The following is a 26,635-nucleotide window of genomic DNA, read 5'->3' as shown; positions in this document are numbered from 1 at the left end:
ACCAAGATTGACCAGAGAGGTAAATAAATGTTTGATGGAAGGATTATCATTGAATGCGTGCATGTGAACGTTCTTCATCTGAATGGATCTCATTCATGAGTGTTCAATGTCTGCAGCTCGTCTCAAGCGCGATTCACAGAGGACGTTCGATGGACACGGGTTTTGTCTTGGCGATCATACAGGAGCGTTCGAGGCGGTCAAGAGGCCACGTGTGGTGCTCAGCGCTCAGGAGAAGGACGCGCTGCGAGCGGCGTATCAGCTGGAGCCGTACCCGTCTCAGTACACCATAGAGAGACTGGCGTCACAGCTGGGTCTTCAAACTAGTACCGTCAGTAACTGGTTCTACAACTACAGGTTGGTAACAGCTAGATCAACGGAAATAAAACAGATCATTTTTTTTGATCAGAGGTTTGAGGCTCGAGGAAAAGCTATACATGATACAAGGGGCTACATGTAGAATTCAGTTATTAGCGACACCAGTGGCCATTAAGTGAACTGCAGCCAGGAATTTATTGCGAGTCCTTCAAAGGCTTTCATAAACAACAAAAAAAGTCAGGAAAGGTCTCGTTTTTTTAAAGTTTCTTTACAATCTGTTCACACATTGGCAATAAAAAGTGATAAATACATGAAAATTCTTACATATAGCCCTTTTAAATCTGCATAAGGACAAAATGTAATGCTTTTTCTCTGTTAACAGGTCTAGAATCAGACGAGATGGTTTAACTGAACCACTTCAAACCAGAACAGTTCAAAGTCCAGCCTGTACAAGTCCGGTTTCGAGCAGTTTAGTCCCGATCAAACAGGAACCCAGTGATCCTGAGATGGAGGACGACACACAGCGACACACTCGAGTTTCTGTCGCCGTACAGGCCGTCACGAGCGTCAAGACGGAGAAAGTCGAAGATCCGCCGTCTTTCTGAGCTGCCAGAAGAACATGATGAAGAAAAATCTCAGGAACAAAACTAGATCTTCACCCACTCACATTATCCTTTGATTTCTAAATATCAGTTACAGTATATTTATCTTTTTGATTTCGTTTATAAATTTAATTAGGAGAAAAAGTGAACCCTGATTGGCCAAATGTCTATTTCTTTTTAGTATGTCTGAATAATAACTGATTGATTGATAACTACTCAGTTTGGTTTGGAGACTAAATGCTAAAGGATGAAATGTGAAAGTTTGCTTCTAAATAAAAGTCCCTTTTGGTGACTAAAGTTGAAGTCTGAATCTGTATTTGTCTTGTTCCAATTGTGATGTTGATCAAAGCCCTTTTAAATAAATGTAAATACAAATGTTTCAAATAATAAATGTATTTTTATTAAAATAATCTCCAATAATGATTGCATTGATGTTGCAAATACATTTACACTTACTTGAAAATAGCACATATATATAGTTAGATAGTAAGATACTGTAGTTAAATAGTATTATTTTTAATAACTGCAATTAATATGAATAAATCTTTATTAATAATTATTTATAATTTATTTAAATGTACATTTATTTTAATTTAAACACATCCTCCGCTAACAGAACAATCAATAAAACACTATTTGTATTAGTAAATATAAATATACTTAAATTATTTAAATTCATACATATGTATTATTTATTAGTAGTCGCTATTAATATTAACAATTCTTTATTAATAAATACTTTTAATTTACATGTAATTTATTTAATTGTATCCCTAGTATTATTTTTTTATATATAATTTTGCCTTATCTTAAAACAAACGTTCATTTTTTTTTATTGCAAGTTTGAACAAGAACAACTTAATCATATCAATATAACAATGGATGACATCAAACATAAATAATAAGGAAGACAAATGCATAAAGTAGTGAAAAGGAAAGCAATCTAAATAAATAAAAATACAGAGGCAATAAAACAATTTACGCAACATTCATCAGATCATTATACAGATTTATAAATTTAATTTTTTTAATTGTTAATTATTTTAGTGTTATAAATAAATGGTTAAGGTTAATTTGGGCACTGTTGAAGAAAATTTACATTTATGAATGTAATATTTTGCCAGCAAAATAACTAAATTTCCTACTTATTCTATATTTTGTTTACAATGTGAAAAATAACACATAGTTAAATCAATGACCAAATTAGATTTCAAAGCCAAAAAATGTCTTTAACAAGGGGGCATTTGAAGAAAAGATGATCACATGACGCGCTCCAGCGTGATTGCGTCACGACGTCTTGACGTCACACGGCCGTAGCAGCGCAGCTGAGAGGGGAACGTCATGGCGGTGTAGAGCGGATTACACTCAATGTTTACATTCTGTTTACCGTCTCTTGTGTGGCTTTACTCCGGTTTTACCGCAACAACGCGCGTCTTCTGCGACTGACTGCAACAGCAGGTGAGTGTGCGGCGAATGAAGCGCTTTATTGTCGGGTTTCGGTGCCGGGGTGACGGTTCCGCCCTCCACAAGAACAACAACAAACACAAACGACAACAACATCACGATCTAACGCCAGACATTCACGTTTAACGCTGAATAACACGCACACACAAGCTGCTTTAACCAATGCACTGATGTCATGTCCGTGCAGCAGCTCGAGCTGTCAGTTTAGGCCAGTTTAATGATTGTCAACCCTATCTAGTGCACTACCTAGACAGTATACTTAGTATACTGCATTTCTGGGCATCATTCAGAGTCTTATTTGGCAGTTCATTACATGCACAAACCTGCTGTCTAGGTAGAGTTTGATCTGTTTTACAATCAACAGCTGCCATGATTCTTCACATGCAGACAATACAGATAATAAATAAGTGTTTTTAGCTTTTGCAAATTGATTATTTGATTTGACATGTGAGATTGCAATAGTGTCAGTGTCACTGAAGCACTTAGAAAAGCATGATAACATATCTGGATTTTTGAGAGCAAACAGATATTCTTAGTTAATCTGCATAACAAGCGTTTTTGTTTGCATAACCTTTATTTGATTCCATCAAATATCGGCGTGTTTAACCGTAACTCTGGTCAGGTGTGACCTGCCCTTCAGAAGCTTGTGATGCAAAACCTGTTTCATTTTTAATCCACCCTCCTGTTTTTTACTGTTTGACTATGAATTCTGATCAGGTTATATAAGGTCACACATGGCCTACTTTACTCCTGTAAGTCTGACACTCATTAATAAACTGTTGTATTTATTGCTTTATTATATTTGAGAATAATTAATGTTGTTTTGGTACTTTATTCTGCTTCCTTTCCCCTTCGTTTTTTCATAAATAGGATGCATGATAAATGAATCTGAAGTATGCTACATTGTCACATGATCCGATTATACATATGATCGTGCAAATAAATAGTTCATTTGCATTTTCCTAATTTGTGTAAATGCGTGTTATGATCTCTTGCAGACTGTCTTTCTTTCGTTGAGCGTCTGCTCCACACGCAGAGAGACCGATCCAGAACCAGAACCAGGTCTGTAGACGGTCACGTGTCAGAAATGCAGGGCATGGAATGTGTGCGTGTTAGTGCATGAATCATGGGTTGAGGTTACTAATTCAGATGTCAATCTTGTGCTGACATTGATGATGCATGTGATCAGATTTTCTGGTTGTTTGGAATGGAAAACTAATGCATTCGTGCAATTTTATATCACATAGATTGTATTCATGAAAATCCTTTTCTGAAGATAAGACATATATTGCAGTTATTAAAGCCTCCTCAGGTGTCGTAAAGTCTCGGAGACCTTACATGACTCTATTCATTACCTGAGGCCAGTTAACTCGTTCATAAATCCATAATAGCTGCACGATTCTGGAGAAATTGAGAATCATGATTTTTTATTTATCTTTTTTTAATATGAATAGAGTTCACGATTCTACACAAAATAACATAATTTACTAGAGTTTTAGACAAAATGTTAATTGCTGCAGTCTTATTTTAATATTATGTTCAACAGATTTGAATTTATATTTTTTTTAATAGGCAGGTCGAGTGAATGATTCAATGACTCACTCATAAAGACTTCAGTCACTGGTGTCATTAAATGGTTAGTTCACCCAAAAATGTAATTTCTGTCATTAATTACTCTCCGTCATGTCCCTTCACACCCATAAGACCTTCATTCATCTTCAGAACACAAATTAAGATATTTTTGATGAAATGATTCGTTCAAGGTCCAGAAAGGAACTAAAGACATTGTTAAAACAGTCATGTGACTGCAGTGGTTCAACCTTAATGTGATGAAAACAAAACAAAAATAACGACTTTATTCAACAATCGCTTCTGTGTTTACATCTGAACACCGGCTCATCATTGGCCGAAGTTGATCATGTGATCAGCACGACGCATGCGTGTGACGCTGACGCAGGAGCCGGCCAATAATGAGTTTGCGTTCTGTCGATGAACCTGGAAGCGCTGGACATAAACAACGTATGAGAATGACACAGAAGAGAAGAGATTGTTGAATAAAGTGGTTATTTTTGTTTTGTTTTTGCGCACAAAAAGTATTCTCGTCTCTTCATAACATTAAGTTTGAACCACTGCAGTCACATGACTGTTTTAACGATGTCTTTAGTTCCTTTCTGGACCTTGAACGAGTCATATACCTCTCGGATTTCATCAAAAATATCTTAATTTGTGTTCTGAAGATGAATGAAGGTCTTATTTCACCACAATATAATAAAAGTGTTTTTGCAAGAAAATGAAGGCTAGTTTTAGGGACATTTGACATCATTGTGACATTATTTTCATGACAATTAAATTGTCATTACTGTAATATAAAAATAAATTTTGATTACTATAATGGAAAGCATTTATCATGATATTATGTTTTAATTTGTGTTCATGCTGATTTAAATAAAACATAACTGTATACAGCACAATTATATACACTGTTTTACAGTAATGAGGATTTCTGAATGAATGTGCTTCATTGTCATGAAAATAATCATAAATCATTTTATTTAAGTAAAATATATTTTCTTACTTTTTGTTCTCTCTTGGTTCAGGGCTGAGATTTACCCAAGTGTGTGTATAGGGTAAATCCATACGATCTATAGGTTCAGGCTCATCTAATGCGGTCACTGTATTGATCTGCTTCAAAAGCGATCAGCATGATTCAGCAACAGCCGAACGGCTCATCGATTATGAAATGTTTCATTGATTATGTCATTGTTTGTGAAGTGGAGGAAGGGATATCATCGCCAGTTCAGTTCGAGTCAGTGGTCCTTTTTTAATTCCCTCCACCAACTTATATATATATATTACTGTGCTTATAGTACTGAAATCATGATTACATAAATGCATATGAATAAATGTTTGATAAGTGCCAGTGTAAATGTTCCTCATCCGTCTCTCAGGTCAGTCGGTGTGTTTGCCATCGGTGGCCTGCTGATCCTCTCTGCCCAGCCGTCTTGGGGCCATGGTGAGACATTTACATGACGTTACACTGCTCTCAGATCTGCTGATGACTCTGTTCAAATATGATGCTTGTGTTGTGAAGGTTGAAGAGGGGCAGCAGAGTTTGGAGGCCCATGGGAGCCCCGTACCGGAGGACGAACAGGTATCACAACGCTTTAGGAATGACACTATCACTCTATCTATAAATATATAAATCAACCTCTAATATATGTAATGGCAGGTCGTGTTCCCGCTGCTGCACGGCGAGTGTGTGGAACATGTCGGGAGGGCAGAGGAGTCTGTCATTGCCTTAACCAGCTACCGCCTTCACATCAAACTCCAAGAGAACGCCGTCAATGTAAGCGTTTCTCTCCTACACAACAACACCTGTGCTGAGATCTCTAGACAATCACAGATCACAGCCAATCAGGAGAGCTTGTGGGCGGAGTCTGTCTGCACTGATTTTATTTAATCAAATTAAAGGCGCAGTAAGCGATTTCTGAGAAAGACTGTTGATATGTGAAGACACGCCCCTCCCTTCATTGCTCCACCCCCAGAATGCACAAACACACAATGCAAAAGTGGATGTCTCTTTATAGTTAAGCTAAATAATGCTTTACAAACAATATGTTGAATGAATGACAACATACAGTACACAAGAGTATGTACATGCAAGAGAGAGCAGCTCCAGACAAACAATGACACACAAAACTGTCCTGTTACTATAGCTAACATTATAACGACAGCAGATCTTGTTTCTGTGAAAAACCCATATGGAGCAAAAACAACACAACACCCCCTACTGCTGATTGACTCACTCTCTCCTCCCCCAAAATGAGTGGACACACCCCCTACTGCTGATTGACTCACTCTCTCCTCCCCCAAAATGAGTGGACACACCCCCTACTGCTGATTGACTCACTCTCTCCTCCCCCAAAATGAGTGGACACACCCCCTACTGCTGATTGACTCACTCTCTCCTCCCCCAAAATGAGTGGACACACCCCCTACTGCTGATTGGCTCACTCTCTCTCCTCCCCCAACATGAGTGGACACACCCCCTACTGCTGATTGACTCACTCTCTCCTCCCCCATAATGAGTGGACACACCCCCTACTGCTGATTCGCTCACTCTCTCCTCCCCCATAATGAGTGGACACACCCCCTACTGCTGATTGGCTCACTCTCTCTCCTCCCCCAACATGAGTGGACACACCCCCTACTGCTGATTGGCTCACTCTCTCCTCCCCCATAATGAGTGGACACACCCCCTACTGCTGATTCGCTCACTCTCTCCTCCCCCATAATGAGTGGACACACCCCCTACTGCTGATTGACTCACTCTCTCCTCCCCCATAATGAGTGGACACACCCCCTACTGCTGATTGGCTCACTCTCTCTCCTCCCCCATCATGAGTGGACACACCCCCTACTGCTGATTGACTCACTCTCTCCTCCCCCATAATGAGTGGACACACCCCCTACTGCTGATTGGCTCACTCTCTCTCCTCCCCCAACATGAGTGGACACGCCCCCTACTGCTGATTGAGACTCTCCTCCCCCAACATGAGTGGACACGCCCCCTACTGCTGATTGACTCTCTCTCCTCCCCCATAATGAGTGGACACACCCTCTACTGCTGATTGGCTCACTCTCTCCTCCCCCATAATGAGTAGACACACCCCCTACTGCTGATTGGCTCACTCTCTCCTCCCCCATCATTAGTGGACACGCCCCCTACTGCTGACTGACTCTCTCTCTCCTCCCCCATCATGAGTGGACACGCCCCCTACTGCTGATTGTCTCACTCTCTCCTCCCCCATAATGAGTGGACACGCCCCCTACTGCTGATTGACTCACTCTCTCCTCCCCCATCATGAGTGGACACGCCCCCTACTGCTGATTGGCTCACTCTCTCCTCCCCCATCATGAGTGTACATGCCCCCTACTGCTGATTGGCTCACTCTCTCCTCCCCCATAATGAGTGGACACGCCCCCTACTGCTGATTGACTCACTCTCTCCTCCCCCATTATGAGTGGACACGCCCCCTACTGCTGATTGGCTCACTCTCTCCTCCCCCATAATGAGTGGACACGCCCCCTACTGCTGATTGGCTCACTCTCTCCTCCCCCATAATGAGTGGACACACCCCCTACTGCTGATTGACTCACTCTCTCCTCCCCCATAATGAGTGGACACACCCCCTACTGCTGATTGGCTCACTCTCTCTCCTCCCCAAACATGAGTGGACACACCCCCTACTGCTGATTGACTCACTCTCTCCTCCCCCATAATGAGTGGACACACCCCCTACTGCTGATTGAGACTCTCTCTCCTCCCCCAACATGAGTGGACACGCCCCCTACTGCTGATTGACTCTCTCTCCTCCCCCATAATGAGTGGACACACCCTCTACTGCTGATTGGCTCACTCTCTCCTCCCCCATAATGAGTAGACACACCCCCTACTGCTGATTGGCTCACTCTCTCCTCCCCCATCATTAGTGGACACGCCCCCTACTGCTGACTGACTCTCTCTCTCCTCCCCCATCATGAGTGGACACGCCCCCTACTGCTGATTGTCTCACTCTCTCCTCCCCCATAATGAGTGGACACGCCCCCTACTGCTGATTGACTCACTCTCTCCTCCCCCATCATGAGTGGACACGCCCCCTACTGCTGATTGGCTCACTCTCTCCTCCCCCATCATGAGTGTACATGCCCCCTACTGCTGATTGGCTCACTCTCTCCTCCTCCATAATGAGTGGACACGCCCCCTACTGCTGATTGACTCACTCTCTCCTCCCCCATCATGAGTGGACACGCCCCCTACGGCTGATTGGCTCACTCTCTCCTCCCCCATAATGAGTGGACACGCCCCCTACTGCTGATTGGCTCACTCTCTCCTCCCCCATAATGAGTGGACACACCCCCTACTGCTGATTGTCTCACTCTCTCCTCCCCCATCATGAGTGGACACGCCCCCTACTGCTGATTGTCTCACTCTCTCCTCCCCCATAATGAGTGGACACGCCCCCTACTGCTGATTGACTCACTCTCTCCTCCCCCATCATGAGTGGACACGCCCCCTACTGCTGATTGGCTCACTCTCTCCTCCCCCATCATGAGTGTACATGCCCCCTACTGCTGATTGGCTCACTCTCTCCTCCCCCATAATGAGTGGACACGCCCCCTACTGCTGATTGACTCACTCTCTCCTCCCCCATCATGAGTGGACACGCCCCCTACTGCTGATTGGCTCACTCTCTCCTCCCCCATAATGAGTGGACACGCCCCCTACTGCTGATTGGCTCACTCTCTCCTCCCCCATAATGAGTAGACACACCCCCTACTGCTGATTGGCTCACTCTCCTCCCCCATCATGAGTGGACACGCCCCCTACCGCTGATTGACAACAGCGTTTCTCAGAAATCTCTTACTGCACCTTTAATAAAAATTGAAGCATTATTCAATACTCAGTGATGGATGCATCATGAAGTCCACTTGTTAGTTCACAGTTTTGTTTGTTCGCATTTGGATCTCAGTCTCCGCTGAAACATCGCACACGTCACACTAAAGACACAGTTGTGATGTTTCTGTTGTGTTTCTGTAAACTCATCAGGTCCCACTGCAGCTGATCGAGAGCGTGGAGAGTCGGGATCTGACTCAACTGCACCTCACCTGCAAAGACTGCAAGGTCATCAGGTACGTCTGTATAACAGCGCTGCTTTGACTAACAAATGTGTCCTCGCTGTGTCTCATCACATGTGCACAACATCCTCAGTGCTCGCATGAACTTTGTTTTCTGTGGAATAATGTGCACTGACGAATCAACAGCAGCAGAGGGGAGGGGCTTCAGACTTTGATGACGAATGACAAAATAACCTCACAGAGTTCGTACACTATAATACGTTATTTGGGAAAGAACTTAACTGTGACCTGCAGGGCTCGTCTGCTCTGTTGTGTGCAGGTGTAACTTCCTGTCGGCGGAGCAGTGTCAGGATTGGCTGAGGAGGATGAGCGCAGTGGTGCGGCCGCCGGCCCGGCTGGAGGAGCTCTTCGCCTTCGCGTTCCTCTCGTGTAGCGCGAGTGTGTCCGCTGAGGACAGAGAGCTGCATGATGGGATCTGCCGTGCAGGTACACACATTTCAGGGCTGTTTTGTCACACATTTTGTCGTTGTCATTTACTCACCCTCATGACTTCAGGAGTCACACAGGAGGAGATGTTTTGGAAAATGTTCATGCTGACGTTTCTCCAGCAGTGAAAGAGGATGATGAGCTCTAATAATGAAAAAACACCATAGAACTTTAGTGACAATAATAATGTAGCTTTTTATGTGAAATGTATTATTTTTTGCTTAAATTGATTTATTTAAAGTGGTTCCCCTCTGCTGAAACTCTTAAATCTCATTTGCACTTTTGCACATTCAAACTTGTCATGCTGGGCAGGGTTACTGTAGTCAGTTAAAACTATTTTGATAATTTAAATTAAGCTGAAATAATATATTAGAATTTTAAAGCTGAAATAAAATATTAGAATATTAGAATTTTCTAATGAAAAGTAGAAATGTTGTCTTGGCAACTAATCAAAATATGTTTAAGCTGAAGCACTAAAATTATGAACTGAAAATAAATAAATTCAAACCGAAAAAAAGAAGAAGAAACCCTTAATAGTCAGAAATCCCCCAAAATAGTAATATTAAAAAAACTGATAAAAATGACTAAAGCAAAAATGAAATATCAAAAAAAAAAAAAAGATAATATTAAATTCAAATATTAATAAACTATTAATTATACTATATAAGTAAATAAATAATATTAAAATAATAACTAAAGCTATTTTGTAAATAAAGCTGAAATGAAATATAAATATTATAATTTTCTAACAAATAGCAGAAATGTTGTCTCGGTGAATAAAATCCAAATGAAATAAAGCTAATTCAAAATATTAATGAACTATAATTAGTGCCAGTATATGCTAGTATAAAGTGTTTACGCTAGTATATAAATAATGCTAATATAAAAACAAACTATTTAGTATACTGTTTAGTTATTTATTAAGGTAAATAAGGCTGACATAAAATATAAATATTATAATATGATGTCTTGGTGACTAATTGAAATAAGTTTAAACTAAAGCACTAGAATTATGAACTGGAAACAATTAAACTAAAACTGAATGTGAAAAAAAATAAACATAAATAGTCATATAAAAAAACTAATAAAAAAAAAAGACAAAAGCAAAACATAAATTAATTACAAAAAATATAACTAAAATTAAAATAAAATAATGAATAAATAAAAGCCAATTCAAAATATTAATAACTATAATTAGTACTAATATATAATAGTATATTAATAATACTAAAATAACACTGGTGCCAAGTTTAATGTGTTTTAACATTGAATGAGTGTAATCTGTATTATCAGATAAATCCTGTCATGCATTTAAAATAAGGATAAATGAACTCTAATTGCTTTTATTAACACAATCTTTTGCAATTGCAATGTTTCTGAAGCAACTTATAATACCGGAGTAAAACAGACGTCTGTCTGGCTTCCAGAACGCATCAGGAAACACTTGATGTTTTTATCTGAGAAGCAGCGTGATGCTGTTGTGTTTCAGGAGGACATCAGCGGAGGTTCAAGCGAGAGCTGGAGAGGATGGGCTTCGACACCCACAGTGCCTGGAGAATCTCCAACATCAACAGCAACTACAGGTGACGCACCTGAAACACACGACCGCTCGCGCAAGCAGCCACAGCGCTTCATCATCACCTGACGAGTGTGTGTGTGTGTGTGTGTGGTCTCGCAGGGTGTGTGACAGTTACCCAGAGCAGATCATCGTGCCTGCTGTGATCACGGACCAGGAGCTGGAGAGCGTGGCTGCGTTTAGATCCTGGAAGAGGATCCCGGCTGTGGTTTACAGGTTCGTTGAAGGACTGTTCTGTTGATTAAGACACCTGTCAGTCACGTGTCACTCACCTTTATCTTAACCTTTGACCCAGACACCAGAGTTCGGGCGCTGTGATTGGTCGATGCGGGCAGCCAGAGGTCAGCTGGTGGGGTTGGCGAAATGCTGAAGATGAGCATTTGGTGCAAGCCATCGCTAAAGCCTGCGTCACGGATCCAGCTTCGAGCGCAGCGCAGGCGAATGGCTCCTGCGTTCGCCGTCACTCCGGTAAGTCAACGCGACTCTGTTCTTCCTGCTCCGTCACCACAGCTGCTCATTCCCTTCCTGTTTTCACATCAGATCCTCACATGGCCAATGGGAACGTAGAGGCGGAGTCGAGTGCCACGCCCCCTCAGAAGCTCTTAATAATGGACGCCCGGTCGTACGCGGCTGCAGTAGCCAATCGGGCGAAGGGAGGCGGCTGCGAGTGTCCAGGTAAAGCAGAGCAGATGCTGGCTGCAGAAAACATGTGATCGCTGATCTCTCTCTCAAACGCCCTCTGTGCTTCCTGTAGAGTATTATCCCAACTGTGAGGTGATGTTCATGGGCATGGCCAACATCCACTCCATCCGGAAGAGCTTCCAGTGTTTGCGGACTCTCTGCGCTCAAGTTCCTGATCCGGTCAAGTGAGTGTTTGTGAAGAGTGATAAACTCAGAGCTGTTACTGACTGAACACAGTTTAGCTTTTATTTACTGATGCAAAATCTGTCAAACTAGAAAAAAATATATATCTGCATTTACATATATCAACATTCATCTGACATTATGAAGCTATACTTATTTATAAAAATTATATATTTACAGTATATATTATTTCTATAACAAATTATACTTTCATATAAATATAAAAACTACATTTTATATATGTATAAATATTAAATTCTTATTATTTATGAAATTATATAGTTATTAGTGTGTGCATATTATATATATATATATATATAATATATAATATACACACACACAAATAAATATACTAAAAAGTAATAATACTAATAGTACATATATATTATAAGTATTTTTTTATACATACCATATATATGATATAGTTTCTATAACAAATTATACTGTTTAATATAAATATAAACTGTATATATTTTATATATGTATAAATATATATTGTTTATTATTATATTAAATTCTTATTTATGAAATTATATATTTGTGTATATATACACTAATATATGAATAATACTAATAGTACATATTATATATTATTAGTATATATATATATATATATATATATATATATATATATTATTGCATACAATGTATATATATTATTTCTATAATAAATTATACCGTTTCATATAAATGTATAAATTATGTATTTTGTTTAAACATATTGTTTATTATATTAAATTCTTATGAAATCAAATATTTATCAGACTAATAAATATACTAATAAATAATATTAATATATTAAATTATTATAAATATAATATATAATAAATATAAATTATTAGTACTATGATATAATTAATGCATATAAATATATACATTAATAATATACAATTGTATAAATATATAAATAAATATAATATAATTAGTGCTATTATATATTAATGTGTATATATATATATATATATAAAAAGTTAATAAGACATTTTTAGTAAAGGTTGCATAACATTTTTCATTAATGAACAACTCATTTTTTACATATGAATGCACATCCATCTTATCTTTGTTTTCTCCGGTTAGTTGGCTGTCGGCGCTGGAGGGCACTAAATGGCTGCAGCATCTGTCTCTGCTGCTGAAAGCGTCTCTTCTGGTGGTGAACGCAGTGGATCGGGACCGCAGGCCTGTGCTGGTGCACTGCTCCGACGGCTGGGACCGGACGCCTCAGATAGTGGCGCTGTCCAAACTGCTGCTGGACCCCTTCTACAGGACCATCCAGGTCTTTCTCCACTTTTTCAGAAGAATAGCATGCATCGTTTACAGCATGGCACAATTTTAGTGCACGTTCAGACATAACCTGACCACAAACCAGCTTTAATATGTCCACTCTCTCTGCTTTTATCTTTAGGATCTGAGAAATAAAAAATTGTAGCCTAGTAGATTCAAAATGTTTAGATGCATTTAATCATTTGCTTTATGCACCAGTAGAATAAGAGTGTTTTTGTGTCATCTCCGCAGGGTTTTCAGGTGCTGGTGGAGACCGAGTGGTTGGATTACGGTCATAAGTTCGCCGACCGCTGCGGCCACGGCGAGAACGCGGACGATCTGAACGAGCGCTGTCCGGTGTTCCTGCAGTGGCTGGACTGCGTTCATCAGCTCCAGAGACAGTTCCCATGCTCCTTTGAGTTCAGCGAGGCCTTTCTGGTACTCATTGTCATTGCTTTGATCGATGCTTGTTCCAGGGTTTCTGCAGGTTTATGAAGGTAAATTTAAGACTTCTTTAAGAGCTTTTTAAGACCAAGAAAGGGAAAATCAAGGAATAAATGGACGGAAAATGTGAGAAACACAGTTGTATCAGAGTTTGGAAAATACAACTTTCGATAGATCTTTATTATGTTTTAATTGATGAATCACACTGCAGAAGAGTGATGTTCTTCCTCAGTATTTTTGTCTTGTTTTCCAGTGAAACTGTAAAGATTCTCCACAGACCCCAGGATACAAAATGTAATTTTGTAACAAAATAATTGTTTTTTTAAAAAAACAAATGTAATTTTACTCTGTTTATTAATGTTTTTACTTCATATTTGTGCAGTTTTTAGAGGATTTATCATATCTTTTGATGAATTTATATAAATAAATATTTTGTTGAGCAACAGCTTTTTATGTAAAATTCACTTTATAAAAGAGCCACATTTGTAACTTTCATTCATGGGGATCACATGGATAATTTGACATGGTTTAGTGTGAGATTTTTGCCCATCTTTTGGAAAATGCAGTTTTAACAGTAAAAAATGATCACTTTATCCAGCAGATGGCAGCAGAGCTCCACTATTTGCTGTTTGACTGACTGAAAGACTCTTTTCACAAGTATTTTCAGCTGATTCAGATCTAAATATTATGAAATCAGAATGATGACAATAAAAGCTACTTTTTGTCAAAGTTTAGTGTTTTTTGTAATGAAAAAAAAAATGAGTTTTTCAATATTGTTACATTATGATGAGACCCCGCTTAGAAAATGGATAAAATTCATCCTCAAAATCAACATTTTTGATCCTAAACTTTGACAAAAAGTAATTTTTATTGTCATAATTGTGATTTCATAATATTTAGATATGAATCCAGCTGAAAAATACTTGTGAAAAGAGTCTTTCAGTCAGTCAAACAGCAAATAGTGGAGCTCTGCTGCCATCTGCTGGTAAAAATAATTATTTTTCACTTTTGAAACTGCATTTTCCAAAAGATGGGCAAAAATCTCACACTAAACCATGTCAAATTATCCATGTGATCCCCATGAATGAAAGTTAGAAATGTGGGTCTTTTATAAAGTCAATTTTACATAAAAAGCTGTTTTTGTATAAAAACCTATTAAAAAATATATATTTTTATTTATTTATATAAGTTCAAAAGATATGATAAATCCTTCAAAAACTGCACAAATGTGAAGTAAAAACATTAATTAATAATGTAAAATTATATTTATTTAATGTAATTTGTTAAAACAATTATTTTGTTACAAAATTACATTTTGTTGCCTGGGGTCTGTGGAGACCTCAAAGACCCTGAGTGTGACTTCCCAAACGAAGACATCACAAGGGTTAAATCAAGATGCATTTTCTGGATTCAAAATATGAAGTCTTGTTTTCTGTGAAAATGATCAAAATGAAGTGAGTTTATGATCAAAACAATAACAAATATCTGCCAATGGGCTCAGAAAAATCTACTTAATTCAAAGGAAAGTTTTCAGAACTCATTGACAGATATTTGTACTTGTTTTAAGCATAAACTCACTCAGTTTTGTTTAAATGTTCAAGAATTCTTTTAAATTTGCCTTCTCCAGTAAATGCATCTTGATTTAAAGATGTTTAGATGTATTGGGAAAACAGGACAAAAATACTGAGGACGACCATAATTTTTTTTGCAATGCATGCAACACCATGACTTTAAGACTCTGAATCAAGATCTTTTTAAGACCTGCAGAAACCCTGTTGTTCAGATTAGTTCTCAGGCCTGGTGGATATAAACAAGCATGCCTTCATATATCACGACAGCGGCTGTCTTTGTGCCTGTAGGTGAAGTTAGCGCAGCACACGTACTCGTGTCTGTTCGGGACGTTCCTGTGCAACAGCGTGAAGGAGCGAGAGGAGCGGCGCGTTCAGGAGAAGACGTGCTCCGTTTGGTCTCTGCTGCGGCCGACGAACACATCCTTCCACAACATCCTCTACTCGCCGCGCTCCGAGACCGTACGCTTGCTCTGGAATCATGTCTGCTGTCCTGTGTTCAGTTTACAGTAGTATGCACACATCCAAACATCACTGTAGCAGGTGCTCGATCAAAAGGAAGCTGAAACTGCTCCCAGAGACCTCAGACCGCTTGTGATCAAAACACTGCAATTCATTGAACTTCTTTGCTGTCCTGTGTTCTCATAGATTGCAGCTAGGGTTATTATAGTTAATAAAAAACTTTTGCTACTTGAGATAAAATAAACTTTAACTGAAGTATAATAAAATATCAGGTATTAAAAGATCAATAAAATTACATCTAAGGCTTTTTAAGCACAGAGCCCTGCACATGACATGCAGACAAATAACATATATCATGGCCACAAATTAAGAATTCGTTCCCTTGTGTTGATTTAACTAAAACTAGGAAACAAATTATTACAATGTGGCTGTGATTCACTAAAACATGGGAACAAATTTAAGCCCTTTTTATGGTAACAATGATGATTTACAGCTCAAATAATACAGATTTTGACAAAAACAAGAATGACAAATCTTAAATTTCAGGCTTTGAACCATTTTTAATAAACGAGATGGTCTTAAATTTAATGCGACATTTTTAAGACTTTTAATGACCCACAGACACCCTGAAAAAACAACCTTATTTTATTTCAGCTAGTTGCCATCGCAACATTTCTCATTTTAATTTGGTTTGAATTGATGTACTAAAAGTGAAATAAAAATGTATAAATGTTATATAGGCATAACAAAAGCTAATAACATTAAAATTACTAAACACTTTAAAATAATTCAAAAATATTAATAAATTAGTGATACTAAAATAACAGCGGCTCAGCTGTTTTCAACATTGATAATAAATGTGCATCAAATCATCATATCAGAATGATTTCTGAAGGATCATGTGACACTGAAGACTGGAGTAATGATGCTGAAAATCACAGGAATAAATTACACTTTACTGTATATTCACATAGAAAACAGCGGATTTAAAATGGAAAAATATTTCAATTTTTTTCTGTATTTTTGTTGAAATAAATCAGGTTTTGCACCCAGTGTGTCACGTGAGGAATCTGATGCTATGGAGTGCCGTCTACCTGCCTAACTCCGCCCCCTCCACGCCTTCTGATGAGTCATGTGTGCCACACTCAGCCTCACCTGAGGACACGCCTGTGAGCAGGTAAATGACGCGTGACGTCTGCCTCTCCAAACACGTTCCAGAGCGTAAAACTGTTTTCTTTGCAGGTTACCAAAGACTCGGTCATATGACGACCTGCCCTCATCGTGTGAGGGTTTAACCCCGAACCGCCGCAGCAGCGACCCCAACAGGAAGGAGAAGTGGCAGGACCACCTGCTCGGCCTGGAGATGGGCGTGACGGCAGAGCCGGACAGAATCCACACGCAGACGTCCGAACGCAGCGCTCTCGGCTTCGACGCGAACGATTCTGAATCATTAAACGGGGCGGAGCTTTGTGTGACTGACAGCCAAATGGAACACATCTCACAGGAAGTGAGAGATGAGGAAAACAGGAAGCTGGAAGTTCTAAAAAACACGCCTGCCTTCGATGTTCCAGACGACTTTGACAGTGAGGACCAAACGCCTGAAGATCACGCTGTGGAAAAACACCCGCATCCTGACGAGAACATCGAGTTACCATCAGACGGATTACCCTTTACTATTACCCACGATCCTTCAGAATCTAGCAGCCAATCCTCCACGGAGAGTTCTTCCAGTCCAAACCACACTCTCAACGGCGTCTGCTCACCTTCCCAGCATCCCGTTCATCCTCCTCCTCCGCATTCGGCCAATCAGGACAGCCGCCAGATGGGAGACGCTTCTCCGACGTCGCCCCGTAAGCCTGTCGGGCGAGGGTCCGCGGCGGCGTTAGGGCACCTGGATACGGACGGGTTGAGTCTGCACAGCGACGCCGTACAGGTGCGTCTGCGGCAGATGGAGGCGGGGCATCAGCTGCAGGTGGAGACGCTGAAGAAACAGGTGCAGGAGCTCTGGAGCCGTCTGCACATCAACGGGAAGCTGGTGAGGAGAACGCTTTAGTGATAGTCACATGAGTGGACTGGAATTAACTGCGATACAAATCAAATCATTTAATTAAGGTCTGTTTACAGATAACTACAGCGCCACCAACTGACCAAAGCTGTACTCACATTTATGTTAATAAACAAAATTTGAGATGAGTCGATTGCACCCATCATGAAAATGTTTCCGCTATTTTTAATTTTCCGAAAAACATACTTTTTTCGAACTCCTCCCTGGCCGTTGCTCTGATTTCGAACCAGATCATCTTCAGACTACGCCGACAATCATCAAATTATAACGCACGAACAATTTTTTTGCGAAAACAGACGTATTCTCCGCAACGCTTTATCATATTCAGACTTGATCCATGTCATCACAAGCATGACCTGAGACTACAAGCTGCATTTCGGCGCAACGCCACCTACTGGTCTGGAGATGTGAAAAATGGCTATTTTTGCCTTATAAGTTCTGAACGGTTTGTACGCATTAGCGTATCGTTACAAAACTCGGTATGAGTCATCGTCACGATGCCCTTGAGGAGCCTGAGCAGTTTCGGACCAGCGCCACCTAGTGGTAAAATCAAATATTCACATGCTTATAACTTTGACTTATTTTCATCTCCTTGGATTCCTGAATCCTTGCCGAGTCTAACGATACCAAACATGCTAGGTTTCGCCTTATGGTTTGTACATTTTGTTTTAATGTTTAAACAACTTTCACGAATATCTTCGAAACCGTTAGTCCGATCGAGACGAAACCAGCATAGGAAGGTTGTTGCCTATATGCCAATGGCCAAATGTCAAAATGTTGATAGTAAGTGGCAAAAAATGCTATCAAAGTCAGGTGTGGGTTATTTTTTAACTCCTAAACGTAGTGCGATATTTACAACACATCGGACACGCTTATGTATGGAGGACACATAAAAAAGCAGTGCTATAGTTGAACAAAAAATGAAATTGGCTCTAACTACAGTACTGTTGGTCTGATTGACTGTAAAATTGTCATTAATTACTCACCCTCATGCCATTTTGACCTTTGTTAATCTTTGGAACACAAATTAAGATATTTTTGATGAAATCCGATGGCTCCGTGAGGCCTGAGCAATGACATTTCCTCTCTCAAGATCCATTAATGTACTAAAAACATATTTAAATCAGTTCATGTGAGTACAGTGGTTCAATATTAATATTATAATGTGACGAGAATATTTTTGCTGTACCAAAAAAACTAAATAACGACTTATATAGTGATGGCTGATTTCAAAACACTGCTTCAGGAAGCTTCGGAGCGTTATGAATCTTTTGTGTCGAATCATGATTCGGATCGCGTGTCAAACTGCTGAAATCACGTGACTTTGGCGCTCCGAACCGACACAAAAGATTCATAACGCTCCGAAGCTTCCTGAAGCAGTGTTTTGAAATCGGCCATCACTAAATAAGTCGTTATTTTGTTTTTTTGGCGCACCAAAAATATTCTTGTCGCTTTATAATATTAATATTGAACCACTGTACTCACATGAACTGATTTAAATATGTTTTTAGTACATTAATGGATCTTGAGAGAGGAAGTGTCATTGCTCAGGCCTCACTGAGCCATCGGATTTCATCAAAAATATCTTAATTTGTGTTCTGAAGATGAACGAAGGTCTTACAGGTGTGGAACGACATGAGGGAGAGTAATTAATGACAGAATTTTCATTTTTGGGTGAACTAACCCTTTACTCTGATTAATGCTGATTACTAAACGTAACACTTCCTCTTCCTCTGGGCCGCAGACGTCTCTGCCGGACGGGGAGAACAACCTCGAGTCTGGCTGTCTGCAGCGCTGCGGTACCACTGAACTCCTGTCCGAATCCAGCTGGGAACAGATCGAGCAACAGGAAGCAGAGGTGAGCGGATCAGGAAGAGAGGACGTGACATGTTCCCTCTGTGTGTGTGGTTTTCCGACAGCGTCTCCCATTATTAACAGCCAGGTCATTCCAGTTCTGCTCACATTACACTGATTGAGAGAAAATCCGGTCGTCGAATGTGTTTTCAGCAGATTAAACACATTTAGAACTCCGAACTCCCATTGGTCCGTGGTGATGGGACACAGCACATATTTACATATTCATGTGATCGCAGCAGTGTTGACCAGTTCTGTTTGTGTCCAGGTGACACAGTGGTACTCGGATCACCCGGCGTCCCGTTGCTATGGATGCGAGAGGACGTTCTGGCTGGCGACAAGGAAGCATCACTGCAGGTGAGTCGGAGTGTCCCGGACCGACCCCGATACTCTCGGAAATTAAAGGAATGTTCCACGTTCATTAATGCGCAGCGTTAAAATACTCACAAGACAAACAATTTATAGTGTGAAAATCACTTATCAACCTTTCCTGTTTAAAGGGGTCATGAACTGTAATCCTGTGTTTGTGTCGATCTCACATTTACTGCGACAATGACATGTGACTCAGTGGGCGGGGCTAAAACTCTATAACTAATCTTCACATTTCTGCTTTTAAATCCTTCCTGCCTCATTCTCTTCTATTGTACGTGCTTCACTGTAACCTCCATCTTTGTTTTGTGTGTTTGTTGTTTTTGAGTTCAAGTATTGTTTGTGGTAATCAACATTATGCCACGGATGTTACGGACTGAGCTTAACCTACAATATTCCTTTAAGTGTTTCACACCACACTTGTCCCTGGTTAACGTCTTTTTAATCTCGGGTTAAGCAACATTTCACACTTAGAAGAGGGCTAACATCACTTACAGCTAGGGTCGCAAAATTCTGGGAATTTTCAAAGCTGGGAATATATAGGAATTAACGGGAATAAACAGGGAATGTGCAAAATTGCAGGTTAGCCTATAACAGGGAACTTAAATGTAGTTGAAAAAAAAAAACATCTTGCATCATAATTTAGGTTAAAACAAACATATTTAATGCAATTAAATCACATTCACACAGTCACATGACTTACTGCAGGGCTATTGAGGACACACCCCCTGTGCACCCCCCAGTCCATAACATGCACATTTGATCAAAAATACAGAAAAAAACAGTAGTATTGTGAAACATAACTAAATTTAAAATAAATGTTTTCTATTTTGATGTACATAAAAATATAATTTATTTCTGTGATCAAAGCTGAATATTCAGCATCATTCAGAAATCATTCTAACATGCTGATTTGATGATCCGTTATCAATGTTGGAAACAGTTGTGCTGCTTAATATTATTTTATATTTTTTTCAGGATTCACTGATGATAAAAGTGTAAAGAGCAGCATCTTTTGTAACAATATACATTACTGTTCAAAATTTTGGGGTCTTAATTTTTTTCTTTCTCTTTTTGAAAGAAATTAATACTTTATTCAGCAAGGATGTGTTAAATTGATAAAAAAAAGTGATATTGTTATTAAAAAAAAATTCTATTTTGAATAAATTCTGTTCTTTTTAACTTTTTATTAATCAGTGAATCCTGAAAATAGTGTCACAGGATCCCCAAAAAAAAAAAATATATATATATATATATATTCAGCAGCACGACTGTTTCCAACATTATAATAACTGAGCATCAAATCAGCATATTAAAATGATTTCTGAAGGATCATGTGACACTGAAATAAATAACAACAATTACTGCAATAAAAATATTTTACGTATTAACTAAATTAGAATTTAATGCAAGAAATAAAATTATTTCATGTTATTATGACCAAACAAAATGTTTTTAATTTGCTTTCATATGATACATTTTATATAAATATTATAAAATTTCCGAAAAATTCCTGTTAAGTTTCCAAATAGGAATATTTCCAAAATTCCCGTGGAAATTTTCCGCCCCTTTGCAACCGCACTTACAGCGTCTCATTGTTCGGTTCAGTGGAAGCAGGTGTGAACCGAGGGCCTTCGCAAACTTTAAAGAGTTTAATTTATAATTGAACTGAATTTAAATTTCTTTCTTTATTAAAAAGTTTAAGAAAAAGAAAAAAATGTATCCTATTTTCCCCCTAAACATACAATTCTTGAACTTCTGTAATCACAAATTTAATATATATAAATTAATTTGAATATATTAAATATGAGGTTCTGTGTAAGTTGACGTGTTCCAGATGTAGCGCAGCTCACTGAATCAGAGGGTACGTTCACACGACAATGAAGCCGAAACCTTTTTCCTTTGTGTTTTTAGTGTAGACAAAATGTTCCCATTCACACGCCGACTAAAAACGCTGTATTCTGCTGCTAGGCCAGTAGATGGCGACGTGACTTTATAAAGTGAACACGAAACACCCATGACATCAACGTTTCCACAAATTAGCATTTTTGTAGTTTACACAGAGACGATAACGGTGTCGATTGCTTCCATTGTCGAGTAAATGAACGGCCAAAACGCATAAAAAGTTAGTTTTTAGTTGAAAGCGGTGTGGCGTAAACGGCCCGAGTGTGACTGTCGTCTGACCCGTCTCTCTCTCTCTCTCTCGTTCTGCTGCAGTGGCAGAGAGCCGGTTGATGAGGCCTGGTGAGACTCTCCTGCTCTTCCCCCTTCATTTCCTGTCTGTCCATCCTTCTCTCCCTTCTCACCTAACCATCACACTGCCATCCTTCTGCACTGCTTGTTCTCTCACTAGAGCTTCTGCTGCAAATCCAGTTCAGTTTGCTCAGCTGTGTTCCAGTCAACCAAACTCAAGTCCATTTCATCATTGTGTGAAACTAAAGTACATCAGAAGTTTGAACTCCTCACTGTCTCGCCCCTGCAGGAACTGTGGGAATGTGTTCTGCGCCAGCTGCTGCGACCAGAAGGTGGCGGTACCGAGTCAACAGCTCCGTGAGCCAAACCACGTGTGCCAGGCGTGTTACGGGCACCTCCGGCCCTCAGCCGTTCCCCCGGCGCTCCCTCCTGCCGACCTCGAGCTGGAGAAGCCCATCACTGCCAGCTCCAACTGAGAGACTCCAATAAACTGACCTGCGAGGAGCCCAGAACCGCTAAAGGGATGCAGATCGCCCGAAGTGATCGTTCGGTCATCATTCGCTCACCCTCACGTCCCTTTAGGTCAAGTCATTTCACTCGGCGACCTTTTTTTATTTAGAAGGCGGGACTTATTCCGCCATATTGCGCGTTGCACTTTTTTCCATTCGTATTAATACGAGTCCACGAATCTCAAGTATATATGACATGGTATGACTTTCTTCTACGGATCACAAAAGGAAATGTTTAACATCCGGGGCTGGATTCATGAAATATTCCTAAGAAAGGAGTTAAAAAAGGAGAAGACGTAATGATAAACACTTCAAAGGCATCTTTTTTATAATAATTTTATAATGAACATACAATGGCTTAATGCATTCTTTTTTATCAACACGAACAAAAATCTGAGAAAAATCTCATTTTAGTCAAAGCTTGACATTTCATTCAGTAACGTTGAATAGTAACTGTTTAATGTTCGTGTTATTTTACGTGTGCGTCAGCTATGCTTGTTTCTGCTTTTTCGTCTGTGTTTTGATCAGGAGATTCAAGATGTGTAACAGCGCCCCCTACTGTATAACAGTGAAAACATCGCCGTAAAATTCCGTCAATGGCGGGGAAAGAGTTAAGACACATTTCAAGTTTGAGCAATTCCTGAAAAACTCTCAAATATTTACTAGAGATGTTCTTCAGAAGAAAATAGCTGTTTCCATCCAGAGTTGCAAATTTAATTTGTGCGCAGCGTTTCCATCCCGTGTTCAAGAGAATAAAATCATCACTTCGTTTTGGAAATTGGTGCAAAATATCAGTAATAAAAATGTAAGTTGCTGCAATCGGGCTCTTTTTCCTCCATCATAAATGAGTTTCGTCTCTCGAACACGCTGTCATGTAATCTTGCGTTCGGATGCTGGTGTTCGGGAACGCAATCGTGTGAGACGCTTCTGGAGGAATTAAACCAAATCATTCTGATGACAGACTTTCAGAACCACCAAACCAACATTTGAGTTGCTGCGATGCCACTGGTCCGCTGGTTAGTCCAGTTATCCAATCACAGCCTCTGCTGGGATTTATTCAGTAAATGTTTTTCATCGGCGTCAGGATGTTCTTTAACAGTATATCGCCGCAAAGCTATTTCCAACTTTTTACTTCTAAACGAAGAACGAAAAAGACCTTCGCAGCGAGCATGTCGGGTCATTGAAACTTACGAGTAATGCGTTTCTTGCTGCAGTTCACTTTAACGGCCACCGGTGTCGCTAATAACAAAGTTTAATCAAACTAAAATCACGATACAGCTTAGTGCGATTATCAAACCAAAAGATTTAAATGTTACTGAATTTCGAATTTATTCAAAGTCACGTCACACATAATCATGACCAATCTGTGTTATCAATCTTCAGAAAATTCATACACATCAATACATATTTATTAATAGTAATTTGCATATGTAGCAAGTGTTATATTGTAATATTTGGAGGTTATACTAACTTTAACAAGTTATGCATGATGATTTTTAAGAACATTATTTTCATAAATTCTTAAATGTTTTTTTTTTTTGAATACAAAATATTCTTAGCTTTACTCTTAATGTTTCGTGAATCCACTCCCTGATGATGTTTTGGTCATAAAAAAAATAAATCATATACATAGTTCATACATATTGAACATGTATGCAAATGAGATCTGAAAGTTAAATTTTGGCTCATCTCAGGCAGACGTGTTTCGCTGAAGAGGGTGAGAAAGCGATGACAGGACGTTCATTTCTGTGAACTATTCCTGCAGTACTTTAATCATCTTCTCTGGACCCCGGAGTGATTCGGTCTGACTTTGCAGATCAGAAACGAGGAGCGCCGGAGGAGTTTTGCACATTTGAATCTGTGTACATGAGATTTGTATGTATATATGTCACGTGTACAGCCAACGCAATGAACGCTTGACGGACTTGAGCAATACGCACAGGATGAGATCCGTGTGACGACATCTCAAACGTGTCTGCTGTCGCTTTGCTGTCTGGTCAAGGGCCAGATGAAATCTCCCACAATGCAATGCTGCTGTCTTTCCTCTCTGTGTTGGACAGTTTGTACGAGCTGCTGCTGCTAACGCTGTCACTTCTGGAGCCTGCGGCGTTTGTGTGAATGAATTAAAGCACAACACACTGCCAACCTGAGCCGCGTGTCCGATGGTGTCTCATTGATGCTCGTGATGAAAACACTGATCGTTAAACGGGAACTTCTTCATTTTTAACCCGGAGTTAACAAACCTCTAGTCATTGTTTAAAATGTGCAACTCATTCTATAGAGAATTGACTACTTTAACCCTAAAGTGTGACATAATAGCATGAAAAAATCGATTTTTAAAATGTAAGTTTATTGAATCTTTAGACAAAATGCATGTGTTTTGGCTTTTATGTTTTATATAATAAGATTATGAAGGAAAAAACAGCTCATTTTTTTTATAATTTTATTCTGAGGCCTGAACAGAACAAAAACAATTTGCTGCAGATGCTGAAATTAAAACAGTAAGACAAAATTCTGAGGATTAATTGATCTTTATAACAGTATATCAGACTACTTGCATAAAATGCATATAAATATCAATATCTGCCAATAATTTCTTAGTAAGATGATATTTAAATGCTTCGTTTTATGATCAAAGTTCTGTAGTTTTAAAACATAAAATGCAATACAATGATGAGTAAGATGATCATATTTGATCTTTCTAGAAAAATAAGGGTATAGATAATCACGTGAACCAGTTCTGGAGATGAAACAAGCAATTCAAGCCATTCAGCATTATTAAAAAACATTATTTTTAACACTTAATAGGCTTAAAAATATAACTTTTAATTTCAAAGTTTTCCCCCCACACTGTTTATTTAATAGTTGGCCCATTAATTTTCACAGCAAGTGAGAAAAAGATAAAAACATTTGGTATCAATATTTTTGTGAGGATCGATTCTCTCGTAACATTATTAATCTTACTTACATTTAAATTATTGTATGAAAGTATAACTGAGTTAAGATATTCTCATCAAATTCTTTGCTTAATTTAATCACTGATAATTCTGGCAGTAGTTATGAAATTAGAGAAAAGAGAGAAAAGAAACTCTAGTTCTGGGCTTTTTTTATATTTTATATAAAATATTGTTCATAAATCAGTTTCATAAACTTAAACTTCTATAACTTTTTTCTTATTTCACTTTCTAAACTTAAACAATAATCTGCCAAAATGAGACCAAACTTAAGTCTGTGCTCCCAAGATTCAAATGTTTATGGATACTTGTGTCCTCTTTGGACCAGTGTAACTTTTATTAATTGACGCACAAGGATTAAGACTGTCCAAATACACTTCATTTATTCATTATGTAAGAGATATAATCATTTAAACTACAGTAAATTGTTACACCTTTTGCATTCCAGTCCATTTTGACCTGAAAGTGAATTGTGGCTTTACACATCAAATGAAGCTGTTTTTATTTTTTACATGCATTAGTTAGATTTGTCTCAAATGACTTCTGTAAAATACATTTAGCCTCTTTCCTGCACACACATTTTAACCTTCCCACTTGTTAATAAAGAAGCTCACACATGAACACATTAAGTCTGAAATGAAAATAAAATGACAAATGTCTTAATGTGTTTGTAGAGCAGAAGTTCATAGACCAAAGAGTCTAAACTTGAAAAAGGAAAGAGGGTTTGGAAAAGAAAATGTCCACATTTCACTCTGATAAACGAAAAGGAGATTCAAGCTGTTTATCATCATTTTTTCATTTGAAAGTAAAAGTTTATGCAAGTAAAATTAATATATTTTGTTTAAAAAAAAATTTCAGAGTAATATTGATGTTTCGTCAGAAGAAGAACATGTAGGTTTCAGAAATTTAGACAGTTTTGAGCAGTCATGAGTTTAAATCCACTGAAGTCATCTGGTAATTCTCATATTATATATTCATATATATTTCATCTTGTGACATATTCAAATAAAA

The 26,635-nt window shown here is 38.9% G+C and overlaps 1 protein-coding gene across 4 annotated transcripts; it reads left to right on the top strand.

The window, feature by feature from the left end:
- Positions 1–2,239: 2,239 nt before the first annotated feature.
- On the top strand, positions 2,240–26,560 carry LOC137033757 (myotubularin-related protein 3). 4 transcript variants are annotated; one of them, XM_067406025.1, is made up of 20 exons: positions 2,240–2,375; positions 3,380–3,443; positions 5,330–5,394; positions 5,473–5,532; positions 5,611–5,727; positions 8,992–9,074; positions 9,340–9,506; positions 10,996–11,089; positions 11,185–11,298; positions 11,378–11,550; positions 11,623–11,757; positions 11,837–11,948; positions 13,024–13,219; positions 13,459–13,644; positions 15,510–15,680; positions 16,721–16,857; positions 16,923–17,715; positions 19,490–19,603; positions 19,868–19,956; positions 22,451–26,560. In XM_067406025.1, the coding sequence occupies exons 3-20, from the start codon at positions 5,392–5,394 to the stop codon at positions 22,635–22,637; spliced, it is 2,931 nt and encodes a 976-aa protein (XP_067262126.1). In that variant the 5' UTR covers positions 2,240–2,375; positions 3,380–3,443; positions 5,330–5,391; the 3' UTR covers positions 22,638–26,560. The 4 variants fall into 4 exon arrangements, with proteins under 4 accessions (XP_067262126.1, XP_067262125.1, XP_067262127.1 ...); XM_067406024.1 differs by adding an exon at positions 3,954–4,017 and having other exon boundaries at positions 11,378–11,757; XM_067406026.1 differs by lacking the exon at positions 15,510–15,680.
- Positions 26,561–26,635: the final 75 nt, after the last annotated feature.

This window comes from Chanodichthys erythropterus, chromosome 13 (genome assembly GCF_024489055.1).
Source record: "Chanodichthys erythropterus isolate Z2021 chromosome 13, ASM2448905v1, whole genome shotgun sequence".
Classification (NCBI taxonomy): Eukaryota; Metazoa; Chordata; class Actinopteri; order Cypriniformes; family Xenocyprididae; genus Chanodichthys; species Chanodichthys erythropterus.
Note: the sequence above shows the minus strand (reverse complement) of the source record. Positions and strands in the feature narration are given on the sequence as shown.